General features: G+C 41.0%; 1 protein-coding gene and 1 long non-coding RNA gene across 3 annotated transcripts in view; one reads left to right on the top strand and one right to left on the bottom strand.

The window, feature by feature from the left end:
• The window catches only part of LOC142497880 (uncharacterized), a 241,803-nt gene that overhangs the window by 123,063 nt on the left and 91,565 nt on the right, over positions 1 to 27,175 (bottom strand). The window contains exons 5-7 of the mRNA XM_075606279.1: positions 5,808 to 5,930; positions 3,984 to 4,100; positions 3,182 to 3,331 (exon numbers count right to left, since the gene is read on the bottom strand). Of these exons, the coding sequence (XP_075462394.1) occupies positions 3,182 to 3,331; positions 3,984 to 4,100; positions 5,808 to 5,930 (390 nt within the window). The remainder of the gene's footprint in view (positions 1 to 3,181; positions 3,332 to 3,983; positions 4,101 to 5,807; positions 5,931 to 27,175) is intronic.
• Positions 1,796 to 19,567, top strand: LOC142497887 (uncharacterized). Of its 2 annotated transcripts, XR_012802344.1 has the most exons (4): positions 1,800 to 3,075; positions 4,612 to 4,745; positions 17,597 to 17,781; positions 17,878 to 19,567. It is a non-coding gene; the product is annotated as an uncharacterized LOC142497887 (long non-coding RNA). The 2 variants fall into 2 exon arrangements; XR_012802343.1 differs by having other exon boundaries at positions 1,796 to 3,075; positions 17,597 to 19,567.

Consider the following 27,175-nt stretch of genomic DNA (forward strand, 5'->3'; position numbering starts at 1 on the left):
ATCTTGGGGGGATTTTGCGGGTAGCTGTCAAATGTATTTATTCACGGGATCATACATCTGCCGTGGGTCTGCTTCTACTACCAGCTGGGAATTGTCGGGTGATTGGATGTAATCCATAAATACTCCACAGCACAGCTGCTCACTTACACTGGGCTATGATGCTGTTACTACATGCAGCTGGGATTTAACCTATCAAATACATTAGGACAATAATCTCCTATAGACACTTACTGCCTCTTTGATTTTGACATATGATTTTTACTCTCACATGTCATACCTTCCGCAGCAGTGATTGTACCTCGTTCCCTGCTGAAGGCATAGCGGTTGTGTGCTCCCACGGAGGGAGACATTCTCTGCTAGGCAGTACCCAAATATTAATTGGACACTGCACATCTGCCGTTTTTGTATCTTCATACACTCGGAGGTGTATCTGCATTTACCATTATTTGTAGCAGTTTCACCTTCTCTTTGTAGCTCAGAATTATCTAGCTACATATATATTACAACATTGATACGACTGGCTTTTGAGGCAGTTAACATACAGCAGTTTCAATTATTGGCCCCTTACACGCTGATTCATAATAGGCTGTTAATCTACAGTATGAGATTTTGATTACTTGTCACATTATCTCCCATATGTACAATCAACAGAGCTGATACAGCAATGTTATTTTGATCACAAGTCAGTCTATGCTGTTTGATCTGATTTTAAACCCCTTTATTTTATATTCATTGATGACAATAAAGAATATTTTAATATTATCATAACCCTCTTGCTGTGATTGAGTGCCCACATACTAGGTTTCTTTTCTCTTCTGTATGCATTTCTACCCTACCTAGTGAGCACCTCACTCTGTTACTTCCCAGCTGTGCGGGTGCTCCCCCTTCTGTGTGTAGCACACAGAGCATGGCATCACATTTACTGGGAAAACAACGTGACTACTGTTAGAGCTTTTGCTTTGCAAAACATACTGTACAGCTCCAGAAAATATCCAAATTTTTGTAATTTAAGTGTATACAGTAACTAGTTACCCAGTCGCACTAGCACACTCCTCTACTCACATTCATACTCTTGCAACACGTTGCTGTGTCTTCCTGCACAACATACACGTTACTCTTCTCCTTCTCTCTCTTATTCTAACGGTAACATTCTTGCACCTTCACATACAGTATGTTAATACTTTAAGCCTTCTGATGTATCTCACTACTTGTTTGTTTCACTCCTGTCCACTCACATCTCTCTCTAATACTACTCCCCTTACCCACCCCCCCCCCCACATCTTTCTCTCCTCATTTTAACACATACGTATGCCTCTTCTCTCTCCTACCCATCATATAAATATATCTCTACCCTCCATATTTGCCCATCTTTTTCAAACATGATGCCCTCCTCTCTCTCCATTGCTGTCCATCTCCTCCCCCTCTCATGTCCCTCTTTCTTGCCTGTGCCTCCCAGATATCCCATTCCTCAGTTCCCATGTGCCTCTCTAACAATGTCCTGTGTCCCCACATTCCTCTGTCCGACTTCTGTGCCCTCACATTTCTCTCTCTCCTTTCCATCTGTAACCTCTCTATTTCCATAGTCTGTACATGCCATGGTGGAGCCTGAGTCATTCCTTCCTTCCTTAGTACACCATATTGGACCCCTTGAATTAAACCAGATGAGACTTGTGCATATATTTGCTTTATGTCCCCTTCACAATCTCACTTACTATGAAAATAAATATCCCATAATACATACAGTATATACAGTTGCAATACACAATAAACAAGGGCGCTGCGCTAATATCCATTTTATTAGTCCCAGTGTTAGATGTGGATCTAACTTAGGCCAATACTATTACCAGCACAGTATGGGGGCTGTTGTCTCACTTATTGGTGTGTATTAGCGTTGCAGGTCTGTTAAGGGTTAAACATTTGTGAGGTGCGTGTGTAATTTGTAAAAAATACTTAAGTTGCAGGAAAAGGCCTCCATCCTGTCTGTTATCTGATCACTTTTAACAGCCCAACAAGTATCTGGACCTCTCAATTACTGTGGACTATTCACCTCATAACGCAATCTCTGACTAGCCTCGTATTTCATCATCTGTGAGTGTCAGACTGGCAGTTGGACTCCCTCTGTGTCTGGTCTCAGACTGGCAGTTGGACTCCCTCTGTGTCTGGTCTCAGACTGGCAGTTGGACTCCCTCTGTGTCTGGTCTCAGACTGGCAGTTGGACTCCCTCTGTGTCTGGTCTCAGACTGGCAGTTGGACTCTCTCTTTGTCTGGTCTCAGACTGGCAGTTGGACTCCCTCTGTGTCCGGTCTCAGACTGGCAGTTGGACTCCCTCATTGTCTGGTCTCGGACTGGCAGTTGGATTCCCTCTGTGTCCGGTCTCAGACTGGCAGTTGGACTCCCTCATTGTCTGGTCTCAGACTGGCAGTTGGACTCCCTCTGTGTCCGGTCTCAGACTGGCAGTTGGACTCCCTCTGTGTCTGAGCTCAGACTGGCAGTTGGACTCCCTCTGTGTCCGGTCTCAGACTGGCAGTTGGACTCCCTCTGTGTCTGAGCTCAGACTGGCAGTTGGACTCCCTCTGTGTCCGGTCTCAGACTGGCAGTTGGACTCCCTCTGGGTCATTCAAACTGACAGTTTGTTTCAACATTCTATCTGGGTTTCTTCTTATCCAATCCCATATCTTCTGTTGTGTTGCCAGGCAGATCAGGGACAGTGTTCCCTTCTTTATCGCACCATGTGGAGCAAATTAATTCTGTATTGTACACAGTATAATATATTTGTAGCAGGGGCTACACATCTATCTCTCTTTCTCTTGCCAATAAGATACATATTTGCTATGCAGCACTGTTCCACAAGACTTCTCTCTGCCCTGAATGACCCTTCTGGTATATTCTCTTGAATGGGCCGTCAGATGTGTTCTGCTGCTAGAAGGTGTCTCGTGGATTGATATGACTTTGTAAATTTGGGCCTGAATTTCTCTCTCTCTCTCTGCTTTTTTCTCCTACTGTCTCTCCCATGTACAGTATGTAGGTACATGTAATGCCAGCAACAACTAAGCTTTTAAGAACATTTGACATACAGTGAGTAACTCAAAAGGGAAATATAAAAATACAGTATGGCACAGATATATTACTGGAGGTAGCACAGACAGTTAGGTACAGTAAATAATGACACAGAGGCACTTACAGGTGGGTATGGGAGGAGTGCAGTTGTCAGTGGTACAACAGGAGGTGGTCGTCTTGATCTTGCCGTTAGGAATGATAATACTCCCAGACATGTCACACTTGCTTTGTAACTCACATGATCTGGTAAAGAGTGTACTTATTTCTATTCCGCCTATAGACAAAGTATGAAAAGAGTATTCTTGTTGACTGACAGCATACAGCAGAGATACAGCACATAACTTTCACCCACTTTGGTAGTGAAATGGTTAATCAGTTATTGCAATCGATGTTAACACGTCGCGTCATGGCGATGTACTTTATACAGTGTATTGTGGCACGTGCTATTTCCTCAGAGCTGTGATACGTATCTGATTATTATTCTGTCCCAGGGCTTCGAGACCGCTCCAGTTTCTCAAAGAGAACTTAATATGTTATATCTTTTTTTTCTCTCCCATTGACTGATATTAAATGAATAATAATAATAATAATAATAATAATAATAATAATAATAGCATGTTCTTGTATAGCACTGCTAGTTTTATGTAGTGCTTTACAGAGACATTTTTGCAGACACAGTCCCTGCCCCGTGGAGCTTACAATCTATGTTTTTTGGTGCCTGAGGCACAGGGAGATAAAGTGACTTGCCCAAAGTCACAAGGAGCCAACACCAGGAGTTGAACCAGGTTCAAACTGATGCAAATGCAGTGTCAATCAGTGTATTTACTCACTGAGCCGCTCCTTCTCCCATGTATCTAATTTATTTTGCTCTGATATAGAAGAACCTCACTAATACATACAAGTCATGGACATACAGTACAACATACCTACTGTGGTCACTGTGTATGAAGACAGGCAAACATTATCAGCAGGGCAGCTTATAGAGGAGCCTGTGCAGGATGTGTCAGCCATATCTATACACCCTATACATGTGAGAGAATACCCTGAAAGATAAATAGAATGTTATGAGTTGAAGGCTCAGTAAATGGCTTTATATCAATGTTACACAACACTGGCTAAAACGCTCCTCCGTTAAGAGCAGCGCTGGTAACTTTACAGGGAAATTCATGGAATGTTACAGCCGATTGGCGAACTCATTTTCCTAACCTACCGGGCTGTATATTAGAGGTTGCGATCTGAAACAAAAAACAACACCAAATGTAACAAATTTAAAAATCCCATTGTTTTTTATGGTGCCTTTAATACACCTGGGGTCATTTTTGGCTCCTCTTTTGCCATAGTTATGCAGCTGGGAGACTTTGAAATATAGCACTCTAATTTGTATCCTTGCATTTTATTTGATCTGCTGTAAATTTGGTTCATTTTTTGTAACACCTTTAAAAAATATCGCAAGTATTTTGGAAATGTCATAGTGCTATTATCTAGCAGTATATCCATTGTTCTACATTCCATTTTCTATTAAAATGTTGCTCACTTATCCACCTTTCTTTCTAGCTACAGTATGGCTGCTGCGGATCTCTTATCAACAAGGTTTCTGATGAATGTCATTTGCTAAACTACATATAAGAAGATTGGGCTCTTCTGAGGATATCAGAGCTCTCTCTTAGGATGCACTAACAAGAGGTTAGGTAAGAGTTAAAAAAAAAAAGTGTATTAAGGGTCCCACACATCTGAGTAGGGGAAGTGGTCTCACACTTGCGTGAGATCCCTTCTCACCTCCGAGCAGGTGAGCAAGAGTCTGCTAGGGGTTGTTTTATTACATAAAGGGGTGGGGCTAAATTGAGACGAGACGGGATTATGACATGAGTGTGGGGTTATGGCACAACGGGATTGGATTTTTATAATTATCACACCAGGCTTCCTAATCATATAAAATAGGTATAATAGGTGTAGCTGGTATTCATTAGGTACAGGATACAAAACAGATACAGTACTAACGAGGTAAAGTGGTAGATATGTGATTATATAACTTTGGACGGCACATAATGTACAGTAGTTTGAATTTCTTGTAGATATATTGTTCCAGGAGAAAAGTAGATTTGATGTACTGTAGGTTGTGATACCTTTTATTGAACCAACATTACAGTTTTTCATAGATGAAGTTACAATGTACAGCACAGAGTTTTCAAAACCTCACATTTCTTTGTCAAATGTACATGACAGTGAAATTAGAATTATTACTTAAATGCAATATGTCAGTGATTTTCAGCCTGTGTTCTGTGGAACCCACGGGATTCATTGGCAGCTAGCACAAGGTACCCTGAGGAATATTTGGTAATTGCAAATGTTTAACTTTTCACAATCCAAATATATTATGGAAAGCTCTTAATTATAAAAATTGCCTGGAAAAGTATACAGTAGCTATATTATTTTGAAATACCAAGGATGAGTCCCTAGTGTCACAATACATTTGTAGGCAGTTCCACAGTTCATACTATGTTGAAAATAACTGTTACAGTATATACAATATTTCATGTTAAAATCTATATATTTTTGTCATTCACAAGAATTAATTGCAGGACGAACATCTAATAATCTGAATTTACATGTGCACAGAAAGTAAAACATTATCAGTGGGTAACAGGAGGAATACATCGTACAGGCTTCTTTACAATTTTGCTAAATCAATAATTATATCAGCATAAGAGCAATAACAGCTGGAAAGAAAAAGCCTGGGTGGAGGCCAATACCTCCTTTGATGCAATTAGTTTTCACCTCCATGTTTTTATCACCGTTGCTCAAGGATTGCCTGCCAACATTGCAGATACTTTCAGTGGCACAACCACGAATGGCCACTGTGCTTGATATGGATCCTGTGGAGAAACAAATATTGTACATAAGAGTAATTCCATTGCAACCCCAGTGCCGTCAACTCGTAAAAAGTTTGCAATATTTTTCCAGATTAGCCATGATAAGCACTCGCAGTGGAGTGAGCATGGGTCGTGCACTGTAGATGCCACTGCTGATTTATATTTTAAGAGACAGTGACTACTTATATGAGGCTTGTGTTTAATAGCCTAATCCATGTTGGCTAATAATGACTCAAATAATAATGAAATCCCCCAAGGTCTAATATGATCAAATATTTCAGATGATGAATGGTTAAATCCATTGTCACTACTTTTCGTTTTTTTTATACAAATCTATACTAAATCAAAAAGCTATAAAGCAATTCTAAGGTTTGCTATATTCCTCAGAAAATTTAGTTAGTAGTTGATCAAAGCAAAAAAAAAGTTATTTTAATAAAGGTATAATATAAATGTCTCTATTTTATTTTGAACTTCAGAGATGTAAGATGTTAATAACACATCTACATGCCAGTGGTGTAACTAGGCCTTAAGGGCCCCCTGGTGACGTCATGATGTCACCATCTCCATAGCAATTATTCACCATGTGACGTTGTGTCGCCGTGACGTCATGGAGTAGGGCTACTGTGTTACAGAGGCCCGCTCTCTCTGCGTCAATCAGTTTCATTGCTGAGGGGAAGAGCATGGGGCCTCTATAATCACATGGGGGTGGGGGGGACATCAAGACTCCAGAGGAGGGGCCCCGACTCCGTTCCAGCCCCCTCCCCCCTCTGAGCTGTGGCACTTGGGACGTGCCTCGGCATCCAGAACAGTAGCTATACCGCTGCTGCATGCCCAGTGGTGTACAATATTGCAAGATCAATTTTTATGAACAACACCTACATTTTTTGTGTTACTACTAATGTATATGACAGTGACACTGTGAGTAGTATCTGTGCATTATAGTGAGGCAGTGAGTAGTGTCTGTGTATTATAGTGAGGCAGTGAGTAGTGTCTGTGCGTTATAGTGATGCAGTGAGTAGTGTCTGTGCATTATAGTGAGGCAGTGAGTAGTGTCTGTGCATTATAGTGAGGCAGTGAGTTGTGTCTGTACGTTATAGTGAGGCATTGAGTAGTGCCCGTGCATTCTAGTGAGGCAGTGAGTAGTGTATGTGCATTATAGTGAAGCAGTGAGTAGTATAGCATTTCTGTGCATTATAGTGAGGCAGTGTCTGTGCATTATAGTGAGGCAGTGAGTAGTGTCTGTGCATTATAGTGAGGCAGTGAGTAGTGTCTGTACGTTATAGTGAGGCAGTGAGTAGTGTCGGTGCGTTATAGTGATGCAGTGAGTAGTGTCTGTGCATTATAGTGAGGCAGTGAGTAGTGTCTGTACGTTATAGTGAGGCAGTGAGTAGTGTAACTATAAGGAAACCTTAGGATAGCGTGTCGATGCATTATAGTGAGGCAGTGAGTAGTGTCTGTACGTTATAGTGAGGCAGTGAGTAGTGTCTGTACGTTATAGTGAGGCAGTGAGTAGTGTCGGTGCGTTAGAGTGAAGCAGTGAGTAGTATCTGTGCGTTATAGTGAAGCAGTGAGTAGTATAACTATAAGGAAACCTTAGGATACCATTTCAGTGCATTGTAGTGAGGCCGTGACCTGTATTGGTATTTTTTTGTTAGGGTTAAGGTGTAATTCTAAGCCTGTGTTTTTGCAGCATAGTTAGGAGTGAGAGATGTCTGACGTTTAATTGCTTAAATTGTAAAGTCTCTGGTGCAGGGTTTTCTTTTCCCATGTTACGCTTGTTGCACTAATTGCATTCTAATTCCCTGTACTGTATTCTCCCATTTGTAAAGTACTGTGTTCATAGTTGGTACTACATAAATACAAATGCTTTTCATATATTATAGTGTAACCAACTGCACTAAGCTACCGAGCAATGTTTGTGCGCTCAAGGAGTATCAGTGTAATGTGACTATTGTGTAAAGAACCAATGAGAGCAGTGAAATGACGGCAATAGTGTATTAAAGCCCTCTTGTGATTACCTGATGTATCTGTAGATTGGAGAAGACACATATTCTCATCCCCAGAGCATTCCATAGTATCCGTAGTGTAACACTCATCAGAGTCTGCAGAGGTGCAGGTTGGACACATCAATCCATTCATTACATCGTTAGCAGCTGGCACTTTAAGTGAAGAAGAGAATCGGATGCTATGAAAATTTCTTTTTGCCCTTATTTTGTGAACACTTCATGCCCGTGATAATTAAGCATCATCTGCAATTTGTCTTTGCATCATTTTAATTAACGTGTTGGAAGAAGACGTCCAAATCTGTATGTATAACACCTACAATACTTTGCACGGCACTGACATTACATAAGTATAGACATATCCTGGAGACTAACGTATTTGACAAGCAAAAAGTCTAGTGGAAGTCACATTGTTTGTCCATTAAATGTGATGCTCTGCTCTGTGTGCCTCTGGGCTGTAGGATTCCTGATCATATGCAAAGTAGCGCAGATAGAATACAGCCTCGTAGAGACGCACGGTTACTTGGTGATAATGCAGGAAATGTTTGGCAAACACTTGTTACTTTTTTGCCTTTACTCATATCTGTTGCAGAATTTCTAACACTACTTGCATGTTGTAAAAGACGCCTTCTCAGTTCCCTAGAGGCCATGCCACTATAAAGAAAGCCACAGAAGCATACCAAACCATAGATCACATTTTTAGTTACTGTAGGCAACTGATGTAGTCACAAATTATAAACTGTCTCTTTATGGGCATTTAAAACCAGAGACAGAATATGAAACACAGACAGAGCTCAGTGCACATCCAGTGAAACCTATACACGGTACAGTGCCCAAATATATATGTATAGATATCTATTAAATAAAATGGTCTTTTAGTTTAACATTTTGGCCAAAGTGTTGTAAGCCCTTGACCCACTACACGGCAGAACACATCTCAAGGGTACCTAATACTAATATAAGTCAATATGAGCTTGTAGGTGTCCTGTATGTTTGTGGGCATTGTCAGAAAAAGTATTTTTGACTTTTTCATGAAAGAGCAAGCGGAACATGATGGCTTACTTTATATTGGCATGACCTCTAGGGATCTGAGAAGGCGTGTTATAAATACAGTTAGACAAACAAGCTTAATTGAAGAACTATTATTCACTGGATTTCTTTAATCATGTTGTATTATTGTCTGTATCTTATGTTTCTTTTAACGATGTGGTGTCTATTAACATGTATCAATGGGTTGATGACGTCAGTATGTTATGAGGTGTATATGTATATGTATATGTATGACACGTCTCTAAGCTCCGCCCCAGTCGAAGCATTTGGCGAAACGTAAGTTGGGTGTGTTCCTGTTTGGTCGTCTCCACGGCTCCTTGACACTTGGTGTCTACCTCACAGGATGTTTTGCTTGTAACTTTGGGAAGATTTCACTGGCTTTTGAATATGTGGCTCCAATATTTATGAAAGTCCATATATGGACTTACCTTTGAGACAATTCATACTGGTATTAATCTTTTTTTTCTCATTCTATTTTCCGGTTCATCAATACTTGCACACTTTTACAGCTGTAGCTGAATGCCCTTTCTGGGCAATATTGTGTTCTTCTGACACAATGTTGCTTAGGTTTATTATTGCACAGTGTTTGTGACTATACTCGGGTATACTCCTCGGGTAGTTCCTATATGGATACTCCCTGAACCCACAAGGTTATATAATAAACTGTTGATTTTCACTATGTCATTGATTTAGGCCATGTGATGTTTAGGGAGTCCTACCATTGTTTTGAATTGTTTTTAGTAAGATGTGTCCAATTAGTGGAGTATTTTGATGTTTTTTTCTAATGCATTTATATGTTTTGCCTCAGAGCCAAACTTTAGGAGATTTCTTCCCTCCTACTTGTGAGGGGCCCATTTTGTTTTTGTTTAGCTAGGAAGTTGAGACAGGAAGCAGATGATGATAGAGAGGAAGTTAGTTGACACGAGGAAAAAGCAAAAATGCTGGATGAGGGAGAGGTGGAAAGAAATGGGGACATTATAAGGTACAAAAGGAAAGTGAAGGGAGGGGAGGATAGTAGGGGGAGAGTCATGGGGGGAAGAAAAGGTGGGAAAGAGAGAGAATGTGGGGGAAGAAAATGTCACAGAGGTAATGCATGCTGATACTCAAGCGTTTAATCAAATAAACTCAAACCCATTATTTTGACGGGCATTAGTCATTTTGATTATTGCAACCCATGTGAATTTGGGCACTTTAGCTAGTTAGTAGTAGTAATAATAATAATAATAATAATAATAATACTAGTCAAAAAGTATTGACTGAGGAGTAAAAAAACTGTTACCCATACATTGTGATATCAATGGGTATACAGTGTATGTGCCCATGCAGTATAATAGTTTAAAGCAATTAATGTCATGGTAATTGTATAAATAAATTGGCATAGTACTTGCAGTATAATAGTAGGGTAGAGACAGTGAGAAACACCTGTGCAGTGTAACCACCTAGTGTAGTGAGACATTGAACAATGTTTGTACAGTAACATTACATTTATCCCAACTGCAATGAGACAGCAACGAGTTTCTGTGCAACGTAACTATTGTGTAATGAACCAGTGAGGTGAGTGAGCTGACATAGGAAAGAATAGTGAGAAAACCCCATATTGGAATTAACTGGTATAAACCTACAAGAAATAAAACCAGTGAGATACAGGGTTATTTCTTATACAGATGTGACTTTGCATGGTGACATGCACTTGTATGTAGCTTCGTTTAATGCAAGCAACAACTAAGCAGTTAAAGACATGTGGCACAAGTACTGTAACATAAAAGGGACAGGTACAAATTCAGTATGGCACATATAGAGTATTTGGAGGTAGCACAGACAGTTAGGTACAGTAAATAATGACACTGAGGCACTTACAGGTGGGTATGGGAGGAGTGCAGTTGTCAGTGGTACAACAGGAGGTTCCCGTGCTGGTCTTGTGGTCAGGAATGCTAACACTCCCAGATATTACACACACATTTTGTGACGCACAGTTTCTGACAAAGACTTTACTTTTCTCTTTCCCGCCTATTGACAAAGTATGAAAAGAGTATTCTTGTTAACTGACAGAAAGAGATACAGCACATAACTGCACCCACTTTGATAATGACATGGTTAATCTGTTACTACACAATAGTGATGTTAACACATAGAATAATGGCTATGTACTGTTCTTTATACAATGTGGCGCTGGCCTCAAGGAGCTCTCACTGTAACTTAACATTTTCTGTCTCTCTTCCTCTCCTGTTGAATAACATGCAATGTATCTAATTTGCTTTCCTCTGTAATAAGAGAACAATAATGCTTTAAAGTCATTGACATATACAGCATACCTCCTGTGGTCACCGTGTACGAAGACATGCAAACATGATCAGCTGGGCAGGATGTAGAGGGGCCTGTGCAGGACGTACCAGCACTATACTCACACACTGTGCAAGAGAGAGAATAACCTGGAAGATAGATACAGTATAATGTTATGAGGTGAAGGCTCAGTATATGTCTTTATATCACTGATACACATCACTGGCTAAAACGTTCATCAGTTATGAGCAGTGCTGGTAACTTTACCAAGGAAATTCAGGATCTGTTACAGCCGTTTGGCACACTCATTTTCCTAACCTGCCGGGCTGTACTGTATATTAAGGTTTGCAATCTGAAACATTGTAACAAAAACAACTCCAAATGAATCTAAGTTAAAAATACCATTGTTTGCTATGGCGCCTTTTAGAAAAACATATGCCCATCGAGTGCAACCTATGTAAAATTGAGACGACGGATACTTATCCTATATTTGTATTTACAGAGTATTGATCTAGCACAGGGGTGTGCAAACTGGGGGGGTGCGTGGATTTTTGTGGGGGATGGGGGGGCGGGGGTGTTGCGGTTACAAAGGCCCCGTGTGCTTCCCCAAGGTATTTAAATGAAATGTTGGAGGACCGCACACGGCCTCTGTACATGGCACACAGAAGCAGTCTCCTTGAGTGCCGCGTCTCCCAGATCAACTCTGAAGGTAAGAAGCGGTCTCTGTGTCTGTCCAATTGCTTGATGATGTATATCAGCGGTGCGCAAAGTTGGGGGGCGCGACCCCCAGGGGGGGCGGGAGATTGTGCTGGGGGGGTGTGGGCAGTTGCAGAGGCTCCGTGCTCTTCCCCCAGGCATTTAAATTAAATGCTGGGGGATCGTGTGAGGCCCCTGCAACTGTTTACTTACCGGGATTCAGCCGTCTGTGTTGCGTCGCCATGGCAACGCGGCGTCAATAGACGCTGCGGCACCATGTAACCTGACGTCACACGCCCACGCAGCGTCATCTGCGGATGAAGGTAGGCGGCGGCGGCGGCGGCGGCGGCGGCGGCGGGGGGGGGGGGGGCGGGAGCTGGGGGCAGAGACACGGCACTCACAGAGACTGCTTCTGAATGTGCCGTGGACCTCTACACAGCTCCTTCAGACTGTATGGTTGATGTGAAGGATTAAGACGGCGGAGGCCCCATTCAAAAGCAAGAACCCCGGCAGCGTTAGTCCTGGCTATTTTCGGGACCACGGTAACAGCACCACAAGTGATTGTGGCTCGGAAAACGGTAAATCTGGTCACGTCTATGACTCCGATCAAAGAAAGGGTTAAACAAATAACTAGACAGTCTCTATTGAGGTAACGGGGGTTATTACTAGAGATGGAAATGTTTCTTTTGTGGGTATGGATCCGGATAAACTACTTCCTTTGGTCCACGGATTTATGTATTAATGTAGAGCAGCTTTTATGTACTGATAACTAAGGATTTGTGCGGGCGTCTTTGTTTTTAGTATTTTTATCATGCTGAGGTATTGATTCTCTCCCGCCCTGCACCGGAGGTTCATGTTTAGATCCCAGCGGTCTTTTATAGATAATATAGATGTGATTTATTTATGCTTCATGCTGCGTTTCTTTACAACTGATTTCACAAATATACCAATTGTCTTCTGACACCTCCAACCCGACAGGTCGCACTGTGTTTGGAGCGGGAGGCATTTCACGGGCACAGTGAGGGTATTTAAACCCTATTGTCTGTTCACTATTTCATTTGTGCACTTGACAAAGGCTTATACCGAAACGTTGTATTGTTATAACTCTGTGCCCAGGACATACTTGAAAACGAGAGGTACAGTAACTCTCAATGTATTACTTATTTATTTATTTATTTATAAAATATTTTACCAGGAAGTAATACATTGAAAGTTACTTCACGTTTTCCAGTATGTCCTCGGCACAGAGTTAAGACAAATAATACATGTTTACAAATACAGTTACATAATGAGCAGGGTATACATTATACACAAGACATTGCATGCACAGTTAAAGATAATATATGTTATGGGCGTATGAAACAGTTACAGACCAGATTAAAGTGTGTGACAGCCTTAGATTTGAAAGAACTTAGACTTAGGTGGTGGATGTAAGAGTCTCTGGTAGGTTGTTCCAGTTTTGGGGTGCACGGTAAGAGAAGGAAGAGCGGCCGGATACTTTGTTGAGACTTGGGACCATGAACAGTCTTTTTGAGTCTGATCTCAGGTGATAAGTGCTGCAAGTGGTAGGGGTGAGGAGCTTGTTCAGGTAGCTGGGTAGCTTGCCCATAAAGAATTTGAAGGCAAGACAGGAAAGGTGAACTTTTACTTCCTGGTAAACCATTTTATAAATAAATACAAAAAGTTGGGCTTCTGTCTCCTGGTAAATACCACTCTGCGTATTTAAATAAATGTTCTTATTTTTTTAGCAACTTGCTGTTGCTTTACGAGAGAAGATTTCCTCTGGCGTATGGAGCGAAGGAAAAAATAAAAGATTTATTTATAATATTTATTTATTTATAAAAATGTTTTACCAGGAAGGAATACATTGAGAGTTACTTCTCGTTTTCAAGTACAGTATGTCCTGGGCACAGAGTTATAAAAAAAAATACATGGTTACATTAAAAAAACAGGGTTATACAGTGAAAGATGGGGACAAAGGAGAAACAAGAGGCTGTAGAAGAGATGGCTAGAATTAAACTCACATTTATCTTCTCATTATTAAACAGTAATTTCTCTGTATATTTCTTTCTTTTCTCTCAGATGTTTATTTTGCTCTACGTGACCCTCTATTGATGTCATCTTAAGATATACAGATCTTTTATAAAGAGATAACTTGCCATCATTCTTTTTTAAAACTTTAAAAACATTTAAAATAACTGCCATAGTGTAATACAGTTTAATTTATAAATGTAAGAAAAACAGATTATTGCACTCAGAAACGCATGTCTTGAGTTTTGTACAGGGTAAATACAATGCTTTTTAGCAGACCGGTATGCCTCTTCCCTATTACCCTTAACGTTGTAGCAGGGTCCAAAAAGTCTTGGCAGCGGCCATTCTGTTCCCATCTGCTTCTTTCCTGGAACACACCTTCAGGGAGAATCATGCCTTCCTTTTCTTCTTCCGGTATTGTGGCTAGTTGTGTGTGTGAAGAAATGGCACCGGGACGGAGTCCTTGATCGGCTATGAAATGAACCACGCTTGTCTGCTCGTTAGTTACAGGGGGTGTGAAAATTCCATCTGTGAGGACGCAGTGAAAGAATCAACTATGGAAGTCTTACAGGTTCCAATCCCAACGCGTTTTACCTCAAGGCTTCATCAGGGGTATCGTTTTAGTTCATCGTTTTTATACTATTAATTATTATAATTGCATAGCTAATTTTCAAGACTCACATTCTATATATAATCTCTTTGGATATCCCTTCATCCAAAAGTATGGTAATCTCATTCAGAAAGTTTAGTTGGATTGTTTTCTATCAATGTGTATGTATTAATATCTCCCAGAAGTCTATGTGACTCTTTTAAATAGTCTACTTTGTCTAAAAGGACAATTCCCCCTCCCTTTCCGCTGGTTTTATGACTATAGTTTCATTTTTTGAATGGTCGTTTGGGGCTTCTAACTTGCATTTGAATATATTTTTTATTTTTTTAAATAGTTATTTTACATTTCTAATTTTTCAATATTATCTTCTACAAATGTGTGGAAGGTTTCTATAAAGGGCTTTGGAGGGGAAACATTTTTCATTTAATTTTGAGGGAGGTTTAAATATACTTAGCAACATTATCTGAAATTGGGTGATTTTGACCATTTTCTCTATTCTATGTGTCTGTGCTGAAAAAAAATATATTGTTTAAGCATACAGTCGCCATATATATTTCTGTATTTATACAAGTCTGACATTTGTTTAAATTGTTAGAGCAAAATGTAATCCCTTATTTAAAAGTGAAATGTGTTTTTCTTCAAGACTCATGGACTTATTCTGGTTGCTCCGAAGTTGTCCTTGCCAAACAGTATGGATTTTTATGTTCAGTAGTAGCGGAAAAAAACCCTATTCTCTATTTCAAACCGCTTCTTCTAAAAGAGCATCTAAAAAAAAGTCACAAACCGCGCGGTTTAACAGCTAAAGCGCCCGGCGTGTACGGGCTTTAGAAGCTAAATTAGGTGGTGCTAACACCACCCCTGTCTGATTTATGGGTTTTGCTCTTCCAGCCAAACCCATATTTCCGGCTGTGGATGTAACTGGGAACACCAATCTTGCCCCCCTTTAGGTGGTGTTAACGGAGCTACGAGAACGGCAGTTGCGGGCAAAAATGTAAGTCGGACGCTTTTTTGACCGATTGGCAGAGCCGGCTTGAAATAAAGCGGGACTCTGTGCCACGGGAGAGTGCGGGCCTCTTGCCTGCTCCGGTATCTGTACATCTCAGCGGTGTCACTTTATCATGGCAACGCGATGCTGTTACGTTACATTGTCATGGGAACGTGTCGCCACGGCGTCACTGAGATGAGGCAAAGCCGACGGGGGCCCCGCGCTCTTCCCTGGCAATCAGTTAAACTGTTGTGGGGAATTGCGCAGGGCCTTTAGAAGCGCAGGTCTCTGTGTGATGTCACTGACGGCAACGCCAATCGGATTGTAAGAGCCAGAGTGAAACCGTTTCTAGAAAAGCTGTTTAGATGTGGTTTGGACATGTGAGAAGGGTTTACAGAACAGCAAAGAATGCCAGTCCACTTCTAATGGGCTCTTTAATTTATTTATATGGTGTCTACATCATTTTTATATTTAATTAATGTGTGTAATGTTTTAGATTGTAATATCCAACTGCATTTATCAGTATTTTTTTTTTATATATTCCTATTGGAATCAAAATTATTTTCTGAATGTAATTGTGTTTCTAATTTACCCCATTATGAGGAGAGATGTGGAAGAAATGCAGACGAGGTAAAAAGTGCAGCAAACAAAAAAACCTTTTAGTTGAAAGGTCTGAAGTTAATAAATAGTCCACAGGGTGGCAGTGTTTCTTTATAAAATAAATTCACGTGGGAATGAAGTTACATGAAATCCCTAGAAAGCCATAATAACACACAGGATTATTTGTGCAACTCCATCTTTAAGCGAACAGCCACCAGACACTTTTCTTGGCCGTCAAGGTGCCTGATAATGATAAGAACATATATTAGAAAGTGGAAGTATGCTAGCAAGGCCCATAGCTAAAAGAAAATGGGTTACATCAGGGGTGTTCAAACCCAGTCCTCAAGTGTCCCCTACCCCCCCGAACAGGTCAGGTTTTCATGATATCCCAGCTTCAGCACAGGTGGCTCAATCAGAGGGTCGGGTACGGATTGATCCACCTGTGCTGAAGCTGGGATATCCTGAAAGAGAACCCTAACCACCCTGCTGTTTGAGGGGGGTGTGTGTTGCAGCCTTTGTAGAGGTGATATTGATAAACAAAAATATGAGTACACATGAAATATATATATTTTTTTGTTAATGTAGCCGTGTCCCCCTGCCCCCCCCCCCCCTTACCTCCGATGCGGGGAAGGGGGAGGCTGTAGGGAGGTGTCGGGTGCCGCCGGAATGGCAGGCGGACCCGGCACAGGAGATTGCGGTTGCGAGCAGGGAGAGGGAGCTCCGTTGCACTGGAGTCTCCGCAGCGCATTCGGCTAGCGGGGGCCGCCATGACAGAAAGGCGCGTATGTGCAGAAGGATCCCGACGTCCCGGTGGAGAGCAGGAAGCTCGCGCATGCGAAGGGGACTCTGAAGAGAGGGGGCCATGTTATATATAGCTCCACAGGGGAACTGCATATCCCAGAATCCCCTGGGGCCGCCAGATCAGGTGGCGCAGCTCAGCCAATAGGGCTGCCAGGATTCCCCTGCAACAGTTGCTAATTTGGCACGCTTAGAGCGCGAGGAGTTCAGTTGGAGCCAGGACAGACAATGGGAAGGTAGGGTCTGAGTGTCAGAGGCACTCAGACTAGGCCAGAGAATCCCTGAGGTCCCAGATAGACCCCAATCAGATGTAGCTTGTGGCTGCTTCAGGGAAGGCCCCTTAGATAGGGACGCTTTCCCATTTTACTTTAGTGTCAGGAACATAAGGAAGAAACTGTGCAGTGATTGCGGCCTTTGCCCTCGCACTAAAAGGGCCTACGGTACAGAATCTACTTGATACCTGACCCTGATTTTCCACTTGATTATTTACAAATAGAGTTCTTAAAACTCTGTGATATCCATGCTACACTACCTAGAATAAGATTATGAGGGGGGGGGGGGGGGTGTGCAACCTCCTGTGGGTTACAACTGACCTTATTGCTCTTTTCCATTTCAGGGATGCCTTGTGGAAAAGCTACAAAGTAACTGGCACTACCAAGGATCTGAATCACTACACATGCCTGCGGAATATACGCACAAGGCCAACAAGACAATCTACAGAAAGCTTCAAATCCAGCAAACTTCTGGAAGGTCATCAGCAATATGTAAACACTCATACATGCCGGTTACCTTTCTAGATTTGTGAGTGCAATATTTGCAGATTTTAACCTTTTTTTAAATTAAATTGTCCATACAATATTTCACTAGGAGGGTGCGCTTTCTTTTTTCCTTTCCCAGATTGATGCAGGTTTACCCCGCGAAGAAAGCAGCCTAAATCTCCAAAGGAATATTGTGGTTTTTATTTTCTGTTTATTGTATGGACTTATAACATTATATGGACAATAGTGTAATTTTATCTTTTAGCCATAATCATTCATCTTTAAATGTCCCCATTTAGAACTGCGGTCTTAATGTTACATATTGGGACTATCAATTTATTTGAGTACTAATATTGATACCCCCTATCAGTATTGTAAGAGCGCTGTCCTTAATGTTGTGTAACAATATATTCCAGCCTTCTAGCCATCAACAACCATGTAATATCATTAAGGATGATATTACTATGACAAATAATACTGACATTGCAAATGTATTCAATGAACACTTACTTTGTGTCGTGTGCTACTTGCCAATTAGAAAAGCGTACCCCAAACTATAAACATGAACCTCACTCTGTGAGTACCTCTATTGCTCCACCCTCTAACACTGCCCACAATTTTCAATTTGTCCCAGTATCTGAAGAATTGATTACACAAGCACCCATCAAATTTAAACTAAGCAGCCAATATGGACCCGGCCTACTGCACTCAAAGTTCCTACGTCTCGGTGTCCCAGACATTGCCATAGCACTTTGCTTCCCTAATCAACTCTATCCTGTCTGCAGGCCATATCCCTAAGACCTGGAAAACTGCCAGAGTTGTCCCAATCTTCAAAGTGGAGACAAAAAACTGTTTCCAAATACAGACCAATCTCTCTTCTCCCAATACTATCTAAAGTCATGGAAACATTTGTAGACTCCCAATTAAGAGATTAGTAAACCAAAACAAAGGTTGTTAGCCAATTCCAATCTGGCTTTTACCCCAAAAACTCCACAGTAACTACCCTTCTAAAAGATTGGTGAGACCAAGGAGAAAAGAACTCTGCTAGAGTAGCACTCTGTTACCCAAGTGTGAAATATGGTTGAAAGTAAAAATACTCTTTGTTGATATCTGTAGTTAAAATATAATGTGTATAAACGAACAGACTAACAAAGTGTGAAAGGACTACCTACTGTAAGCCTATTTAGAGGTAGATATAGAGACTAAAGTATGATATTGGTGTAAGAACAGTGTTGGGGTGGATGGTATAACCGATTTGAATCCAGAGGTCGGTTAATTGATATAGATCCCCACCCTGTTTGGATGCAATATTTAATTGCTTAATGAGCATAATTGAATCGTGCAGTCGTCACAAATGCTTGCCAGGAAATAAGATACAAATCTCTCTTTAAATCTACTACTATTATTATAGTAGGTATATTCATAAGGATACCTCTGGTCTATAGGTTAAGTCCTTCACTTAGTATACATATAGTTAAAATATCTGTGATAGGGTTGCAGCTCATTTCCTTCCTAACCCCCACCTTCTCCATTAGGTACTCTTCTAAAAGTTTGCAATGAGATCCAGTGTGGAATGGAAATGGGACAACTCACTGGTGCAATATTCCTAGATTTTACAAAGGCTTTTGATACTGTTGATCATGTTTTCTTGTTAAATAAAGTTCAGAGCTCTGAAATAGGGAACATGCTTTAAACTGGTTTCATTTCTACGTATATGGGTAGATCCCAATTTGTGTCTTCCTTGGACTCTAATTTCAACCCGTTGGATGTCACCTGCGGTGTTCCGCAAGGCTCTGTTCTGGGCCCCTACCTCTTATCGATCTTCATCAATGATCTTCCCACAGCTTAAATACACATGTATGCGGATGACACAAGTTTATATGCACACAGCCCTAGTCTCTCCGACCTTGGACACATGCTTCAATCTGAATTTTCGAGACTTAAAAACTGTATTTCCAAAAACAAACTGTTTTTAAACACTGACAAGACTGTAACCATGGCATTTGGGACCCAGGCTAAATTTCAAAAGCTTCCAATGATGGATATACCGTACAGATCAGAGCCAACTCTAACACCATTCTTGTTTTAAATATCTGGGCGTATGGTTTGACTCCCATTTAACATTTGGGATGCACATTGATACCCTGACATCAAAAACCTATGCCAAACTAGGTGTACCTTATAGGAACAAATCCTCCCTAGGCCAGTCATTGTTATAGAATCCCAGTAAAAGTGACAGGTTGGGCGCATGTACCAGTTACATATACTGTATGCAATGTACAATTTCCATTGACTGTACCTCTAGAACTGGAAACTGTGCCAAATGAACTGTGGCGTTGACCACACAGTCAGACATTCTACTGTTCCTCTCCACTACTGTGTACATTCTTAATCACGTTAGAACATAATTCTGGTCCCTCTTCTCTCTCTCTTTAACGACTTTTACACTTGATTGCACTGAAATACGTCTCTTGACGTGTAATGTGATGTGTCATCTGTTAAGTGGTATATTTTCTCATCCAAAAAGCAGGTTATATTACTTATAAACACAAAATATTGCCAACAAACATAGGAGAAGGTAGAAAGGAGTGTGATCCGAGGAAAATGATTGGGGTAGAAAGACAGATTGGGGGTGGAAGCAGAAATACTGTATGAAGAAGGCAGGTAAGGTAAGAATGGAAATAAGGAAGTGGGAAAAGGGAGGGGAGGAGGGGGCTGTAGGGAAACCTCTGTATAGTGCAGAAATGGGAAGAAAATAGATGAAAATGAACAAGGTAAAGATATAAATACCAGAAAATAGAATGGTTGTCACTATGGCACACCTGTGAGCAGGTGACCTATCATAGATGTGGGACAAGGGTTAATACACACAGCTGTCGAGTAGATTCACTTTCCTCTATGTATGGACCCTAAAATAAAAAATATCCCCCCTCAATCAATCCCAATATACCATCTGTCACGAACAGCACACGTGTGAGCACGTGACTTGTATGCAAGCAGGGTTAATACACACAGCAAACTCACTGCCCACCTTTCTCCTGCGCAAGGTATTTCAAATTAGTTCATATTTACCTTTACTCTGTTACTGTATATATCTGTAATCTGCCGCTGTCGCCATCACCAAAGGTAATTTTATAGGTACATACAGAGCCCCTGGTCTCTGTCTCCAAAAACGTAAATTAGCCAATACAAAGCGTACAACAGTACAATCAGAGCCCAAAGTATTACTTATTAATGATTAGCTTTAATATACAAAAATACAGTGCCTAGGTTACAGAAACAGATTATTACAAACACACACAGATATAATAAATGCAGACAGTTTCATCCAACTAATAGGTATAAATAAAGAATCTAATTTACAGTCTGTTATCGTCTTACATCGATCAGATTTTTCCCAAAGCGTCTTGAGTGGAAGTTGAGATTTCTCGTGTTCCAGCATAAACACTCCCTTAGTTGATAACAAACTCATTGACCACAACATAAGCTCACCCCTTTCATCAATCACAAATGACAGTATTATGAAAAAAACCTGTTCTTTTGGCATTTAAAGTTTATGAATATAGAAACACATTCCTACCTTTATTTCTATAATACTGGAACTAATGTGATTACTGTAATATCAATACGTTCAGACCAGTTTGCCCAATGTAGCATGACTAATTTTGATTGGCGTACTCCTAAATTTGATCGAGACACCGATATCGGTCCTTTGCACCTCCTAATCATGATGGGGTGGGGATCATTTTATTATTCTAATTGCAACTGTTACAAATATCTATTTGTTATTCTTGAGAATGTGTGTTAGTGCCATGATATCTTCATATTTAATAAATGTACTCTGTTTGCAATACCTTCTTAGTCACGCCCCGCCCCCCCGATACTCTGCAGAACCCCCCAAAGAAGGCCTTTAAAACCTTTAAAAGGGTTATGATTATTCTAGTGTCAGGGAGACATAATTTAATTCCCCCACTATCAAAACCAGATGTCCTTATCTCTAGATAACATCAAACATATAAAACACATAAAACTTGGCCTTGTGGAGGTTGACAGGCCATAAAAACAATTATTGTATTTTTAAGACAATTTGTAACCAATGTTAACCCCTGGTGTGCCAAATTTATAAAAATACTTAATAATTTCTGCCATATTCATTACAATAGTGAAAGAAAGGGATTATCAATTTTTTTTAGCTGTAAAACCAGTGCGTCAGAGGTATTAAAGACAAGGGGTGCTATTTATCAAAAGTCCCCGTCGTGCTAAACTGATGCAAAATACATAACATTGTCAACAGATACCTGTATCTGTATCTAGGACTTCTCGCCTCACCTGCCAATCTCATGCACCATTAACTCTAACTCATGTGGTGGTTCTTGTTTGCTGGCATATGGTTTAAGATGGTAACAAAACTAACCTTTTCACTGCTGGCGGGATCTTTACTGAATGTGTTGAAGCCCTGTAACAGGAGTGGCTCTTACATTATTTTCCATGACATGGATAATTACTTACCTGCTTCGTGAGATACACTATTATATACAGATGTTGCAAGTGTCTAGTGTGAAAAAGCAAATAGCCTTGGTACTGGGGACTACTCTATTTGTTACCTTAAAGTTTGCTACGTCTTTAGTATCTGCCTTAATGCACATTCATTTACTACACACTAATCTCCTATAAATCGTAATGGAGGAAATGTGTTAACCAAGGCTACTCAATGTTCCTCACGAAGAGACAACTTTATTGTTGCAAGGAGCAAACACTATACTTACGTGCAACCCCTGCAATAAAGGGATTACTGCAAATACATATTTTGTATACTGTTTTCTAGTGACCCATCCCCTTTAAAAGAGCTAAATGGCACAACATTCAGGAATAGTGGCGTGTCCCTTCTTAGTAGAAACAGACTTACCTGTCGCTACAAGAGCTGAGAGGACACAGAGAACTTGCAGAAGAGATCTCATTATGAGAGGATTCCCGGACAGGTCAGTGCAGATAGGTGTGATATTAATGCAGCCCGAGACCTCAATGTTACACTCTAGTCAGGGGTTCTGGTATTTATACATTAGGTAAAGAAGGCGGGCGAGGAATGAGAACAAAAATGCAGAGGAGGTTACAAATGATGAATATGAACTTGTGGAACTTAAACCAATAAAACGTAAACCATGAAAACCAAAAAAAAATTTGCAATCATATTTAGATATTATTCAGCGTAACCTTTTGTTGGATAGGAGCATGTGCAGAAACCTTTAGAAACATTCCCCTTCCAATGAAACCAAACCCTCTTATTTAAAACTGTTCTACTAGTGGGGAGAAAAGCACTCCCACGCTTTATGGTGTAGGGTCAGATTCACAAAGCTACGTAACATCAGGGATTATAATGGGACAGTACCTAAAACACAAGCAAACTCCCCCCCCCCGTGAGGTTAACGTGTACCCTCAAAGCTAATAATATGCAAAAACAGTCGTTGTATATCTTATTAGCATAGACTTACAGTAGTGTCACATTATTGGAAGCACAGAAGTACATTAGCTTCCGATAATGTGTCGTTATTTCTTAGCTTTACTGCCATCCAGGCCCTGGAACAAGGCTTCTTTTCCATATCGTCCAGCCTATGAATCGGTGCATAGAACAAGTTGTTTTGATGCACTGCTCCAGTTTTGCTCCACATACTGTATATACTAAACCAAAAGTGCTGCCCTAGCTTCTTACGCAAGTCACAGATTTTTAAGAAAGTTAACATCGCCTCAGACCTGGCACAATTTGAAATGGAGATATAGTGACACACATTGGCAGTGAATTGGTTCATCTCATAATTTGTTTTCTTTGTAAACTCCTCCTTCGATGCTCCAAAGAACAAGTAGACGCACATGGATCAAAAACTGGGGCAAAGCTCCTAACAATGGCTGCAAAGGGAAGCAGCACAATGAGAATAGCTTACTTTGTGACGTCTAGTGTGCTGAGCACTGCTAGTGTTATTATAGTTCTTCTTGTAACTGGTTCCACATTCACCGTGCTGAACTGCCGAGTGTAAAAGAATAAAACTACTGTGATAAATGGTTTATCGGTCTGTTCGTCTTCACCCTGGCACGGCATTAGGAATATAAATACTGGGAACAATGTAGATATTAGCGTGCACTGATCTAAAAGGAAACACATTTTGGTGTTAGATAGATCTTTATGGAGCATAAACAAATGCATGACTTTATCAGGAATTAAATAATGAAAACATATTTCCAATTTATGAAACGAAGGAATAGATCCACAAAGCTCCGTCCGATCAGGGCAACTACTGTAACGTCACATTAATAAATACTGTCGGTGATCCACCTAACGAGCTCCAGCTTGAGTGCAATGAGCACAGGCTGATTATTCAACAATGTTACAATGATATGGACATTATAAAGTAAGCATGACATGTCCCATTAACACAGAAGTACTGTATATCAATCATTGTGTTGCTAGTATATGTTTTTCAAAATATTTATACCAATTTACATTTTGAAAGAAAGAGTCTATGGTCATTTCAGTTAATTGATCATTATTTTAGCTGACCCCACTGTATGTAGCATTAGCCATATAGTGCAGATTAATATTAACTCTACTGTCGATGTATCAAGTGTTAAAGATTAGTCACGTTGCAAAAAAAAAAACATGTATCTTCACATTTTTCAATGCAGAACTACTAGCACAAATAACTTTAACCTTTTGCCGTGCCTCAAGTCATATTGACAGGTGGGCCACTAAAGGTATGTTAAACGTTAACACCCTTTAGAAAAGGTTTTCAATATTTTAACATGCAAATCCATTTTTTACTTTGATTCATATTGTATACAATGTTGCACTTCACTTGTGCATGTAAGACCAGCTGTAATAAAAGGGTGCTAAACTTCAGCACGTATTCAGTTTAATGAGAATAAAGGCGCGCGGAAACTTTGCACCTTCTGGAAGATTTAGTCCTTCATTTTATATTTATTCTGGCAGAGTTTCGTGATCATACCCATTTCTGTTCTCTTTACAGTATGTAGGCCCATCTCACCTACACCCAGCTGGTTACTTCTCAAGGAGAGGCTGGGGAGTTCTTCATTTTACATTTAACGGAGGTGGAACCTCCAGCTGTGGCACGTCCTCCTGCCCCTGCTCTAGCCGTGGCTGATACATGGCCGGTTCACCCATTGGGCCAATAAGGCTGATGCCTTGGGTGGCAGATTTCTAACACTGCAGGGGGATTTCTCCTAGTAGGAAGAGAGCTGGTTAGTTTACTCCATCCTGATTGGCCAATCAGGAGGAGGTGTAAGGAACCTGGGGGCGGGGCCAAGTAGAGGAGGAAAGAGTGTGGACCAGAGAGAGGTGAGGATGTGTGTCACTGTGTGTGTGTGTTATGCTCTGTCCTGCTGTGTGTTTTGTTTTACTGTGCTGTGTGTGTGTGTTTGTGTGTGTGTCAGGAAGGGTTACCACCACTCCGGGTTTGACACGTAGACTGTGGGTTCTGGCCACGTATCTCCGGGCTTACCTGAAAATCTCTGGATGGTGGCATCAGTGTCTCCCCTACCCCCTGCAGGTTCCCTTCAAAATAGCTCTGCAACTGCAAATGGTGCCGGGTTGCCATGACAATGGGATCCTATGTGACATCGCCATGTCACGTAGTATCATGTTGCCATGACAATGGGATGCAATGTGACATCATGACGTCACGAGGCATCCCATTACCATGACAAGGGGACGTCATGTAATACCTCAGCGCCAGAAGGCATCCCTTTGTCATGGCAACTTGACACTTCATGAGTTGTTGACGTTGCTAAGCCATGTTGACTGGACAATAGAAGGTGTCAGTGTCAGGGGGAGAGAGAATGACAGAGAAAGAGGGTGGAGAGAAAATAACAACGAGAGGTAGGGGGGAGAATGACAGAGAGAGAGGGGGGACAATGCCAGCGAGTGATAGAGAGAGGAGGGGGGGGGGGTGACAAGGGGGTGGGAGAATGACAGAGAGAGAAGAGTAGAATGAGAGAGAGAGAGTGAGAGAGAGGGGATAGAGAGACAGAAGGGGGAGAATGACAGAGAAGCGAGAGTGAATGAGGGAAGGGGAGAGATAATAGGAGAGGGACAGAGAAAGGGAGAGTGACTGTGAGAAAGGGGGTATGAGATTGAAAGGGAGAGAGGGGGAACGGGAGTGCAGGGAGAGAGGGGGAACGGAATTGACAGGGAGAGAGGGCATAACGAGAGTGACAGGGCGAGAGGAGGGAACGAGAATTATAGGGCGAGAGGGGGGAAAAGGAATGATGGAGAGAGGTAGAGAGAATGACAGGGAGAGAGGGAGCGTGTATGAATTTTAGGAAAAATGGGACACGCACAAGATGAAGGCCCAGGGCCCAAATACCCTCGCACCGGCCCTGGGCTCATACTGTGGATAATGCCATTGGAGATGCTACAATACTGCTGTATCAGCAGCAGTTTCTCTGCCCATCGCAATCACTGTAGAAACACCAAGCTCCTACTTCAGGATGGAAAGAGACACTAACGTGAGTCCATGGCAGTAATAAGAGGCTAAAGTCAGGTCATACAGCTCTGTTGGGACACCATTAATAAATGTGATACAACAGCCCATCGAGGTTCTTAGGCCAGCATCTCGCTTTACAAGACCAACAGTCACACAGTCCAGCGGGATGTCGACACCTCGAGATGAGCCAACACCAAAGCCTAAATTGAGACGTGGCTTGTGGGTAATGACTCCACTCGAAAGCAAAACAGCACAATGTTCTTAAAAATATTACATTCTGTATATTTCCCAATGTTGGGATTTTTTCCTTTTTCTGTTATAATATTGTTGCAGTGTGATGTAATACTGGTTTAATACTGAAGTAAACTAAAAATGTGATTTAAACACCTGGTTTCATGTAATTTTTGCTTTGTCATAAACACACTTAAAACCTTTTTTTTTAACCCACACGTGTAAATACATTTTTAAGAGAGCTTGTGATTCTACCCATGGATTTAATACCATAAGAATTACAGTAAAGTAGGGAGCAAAAGCCAAAAAAGATGGTACTAGCATTACTGTATATATATGTTCTATTTATAATATTTTTTTCTTTTTTAAATGTAAAAGGGGATTTTTGGAAGAGGGGGATGCGGGCATAACAGTATCAACATTATTGTAAGTGATTGCCTATCAAAGTAGCTGCTAGAGTGATGAGAGATGTTTGGATGGGGAAAACTACTTGTATTAATTGCCAAATAGTGAGATGTCTCTTTAATGCTATTGTCACATGATGTAACACATAACGTGAACCTACCTGAAAAGTTTGGATGTGAGTAATGGCGAGTTTAGCCATGACTTAATTAACATAACATTAATGCAGTGATTAAGTATAACGGAGCTCTGTTGATTTGCATATTTACATGGAACACCTCTTTTACATATTATTAGCACTCACGTCCATAA

The sequence above is a fragment of the Ascaphus truei genome, chromosome 6, assembly GCF_040206685.1.
Source record: "Ascaphus truei isolate aAscTru1 chromosome 6, aAscTru1.hap1, whole genome shotgun sequence".
NCBI classification, from domain to species: domain Eukaryota; kingdom Metazoa; phylum Chordata; class Amphibia; order Anura; family Ascaphidae; genus Ascaphus; species Ascaphus truei.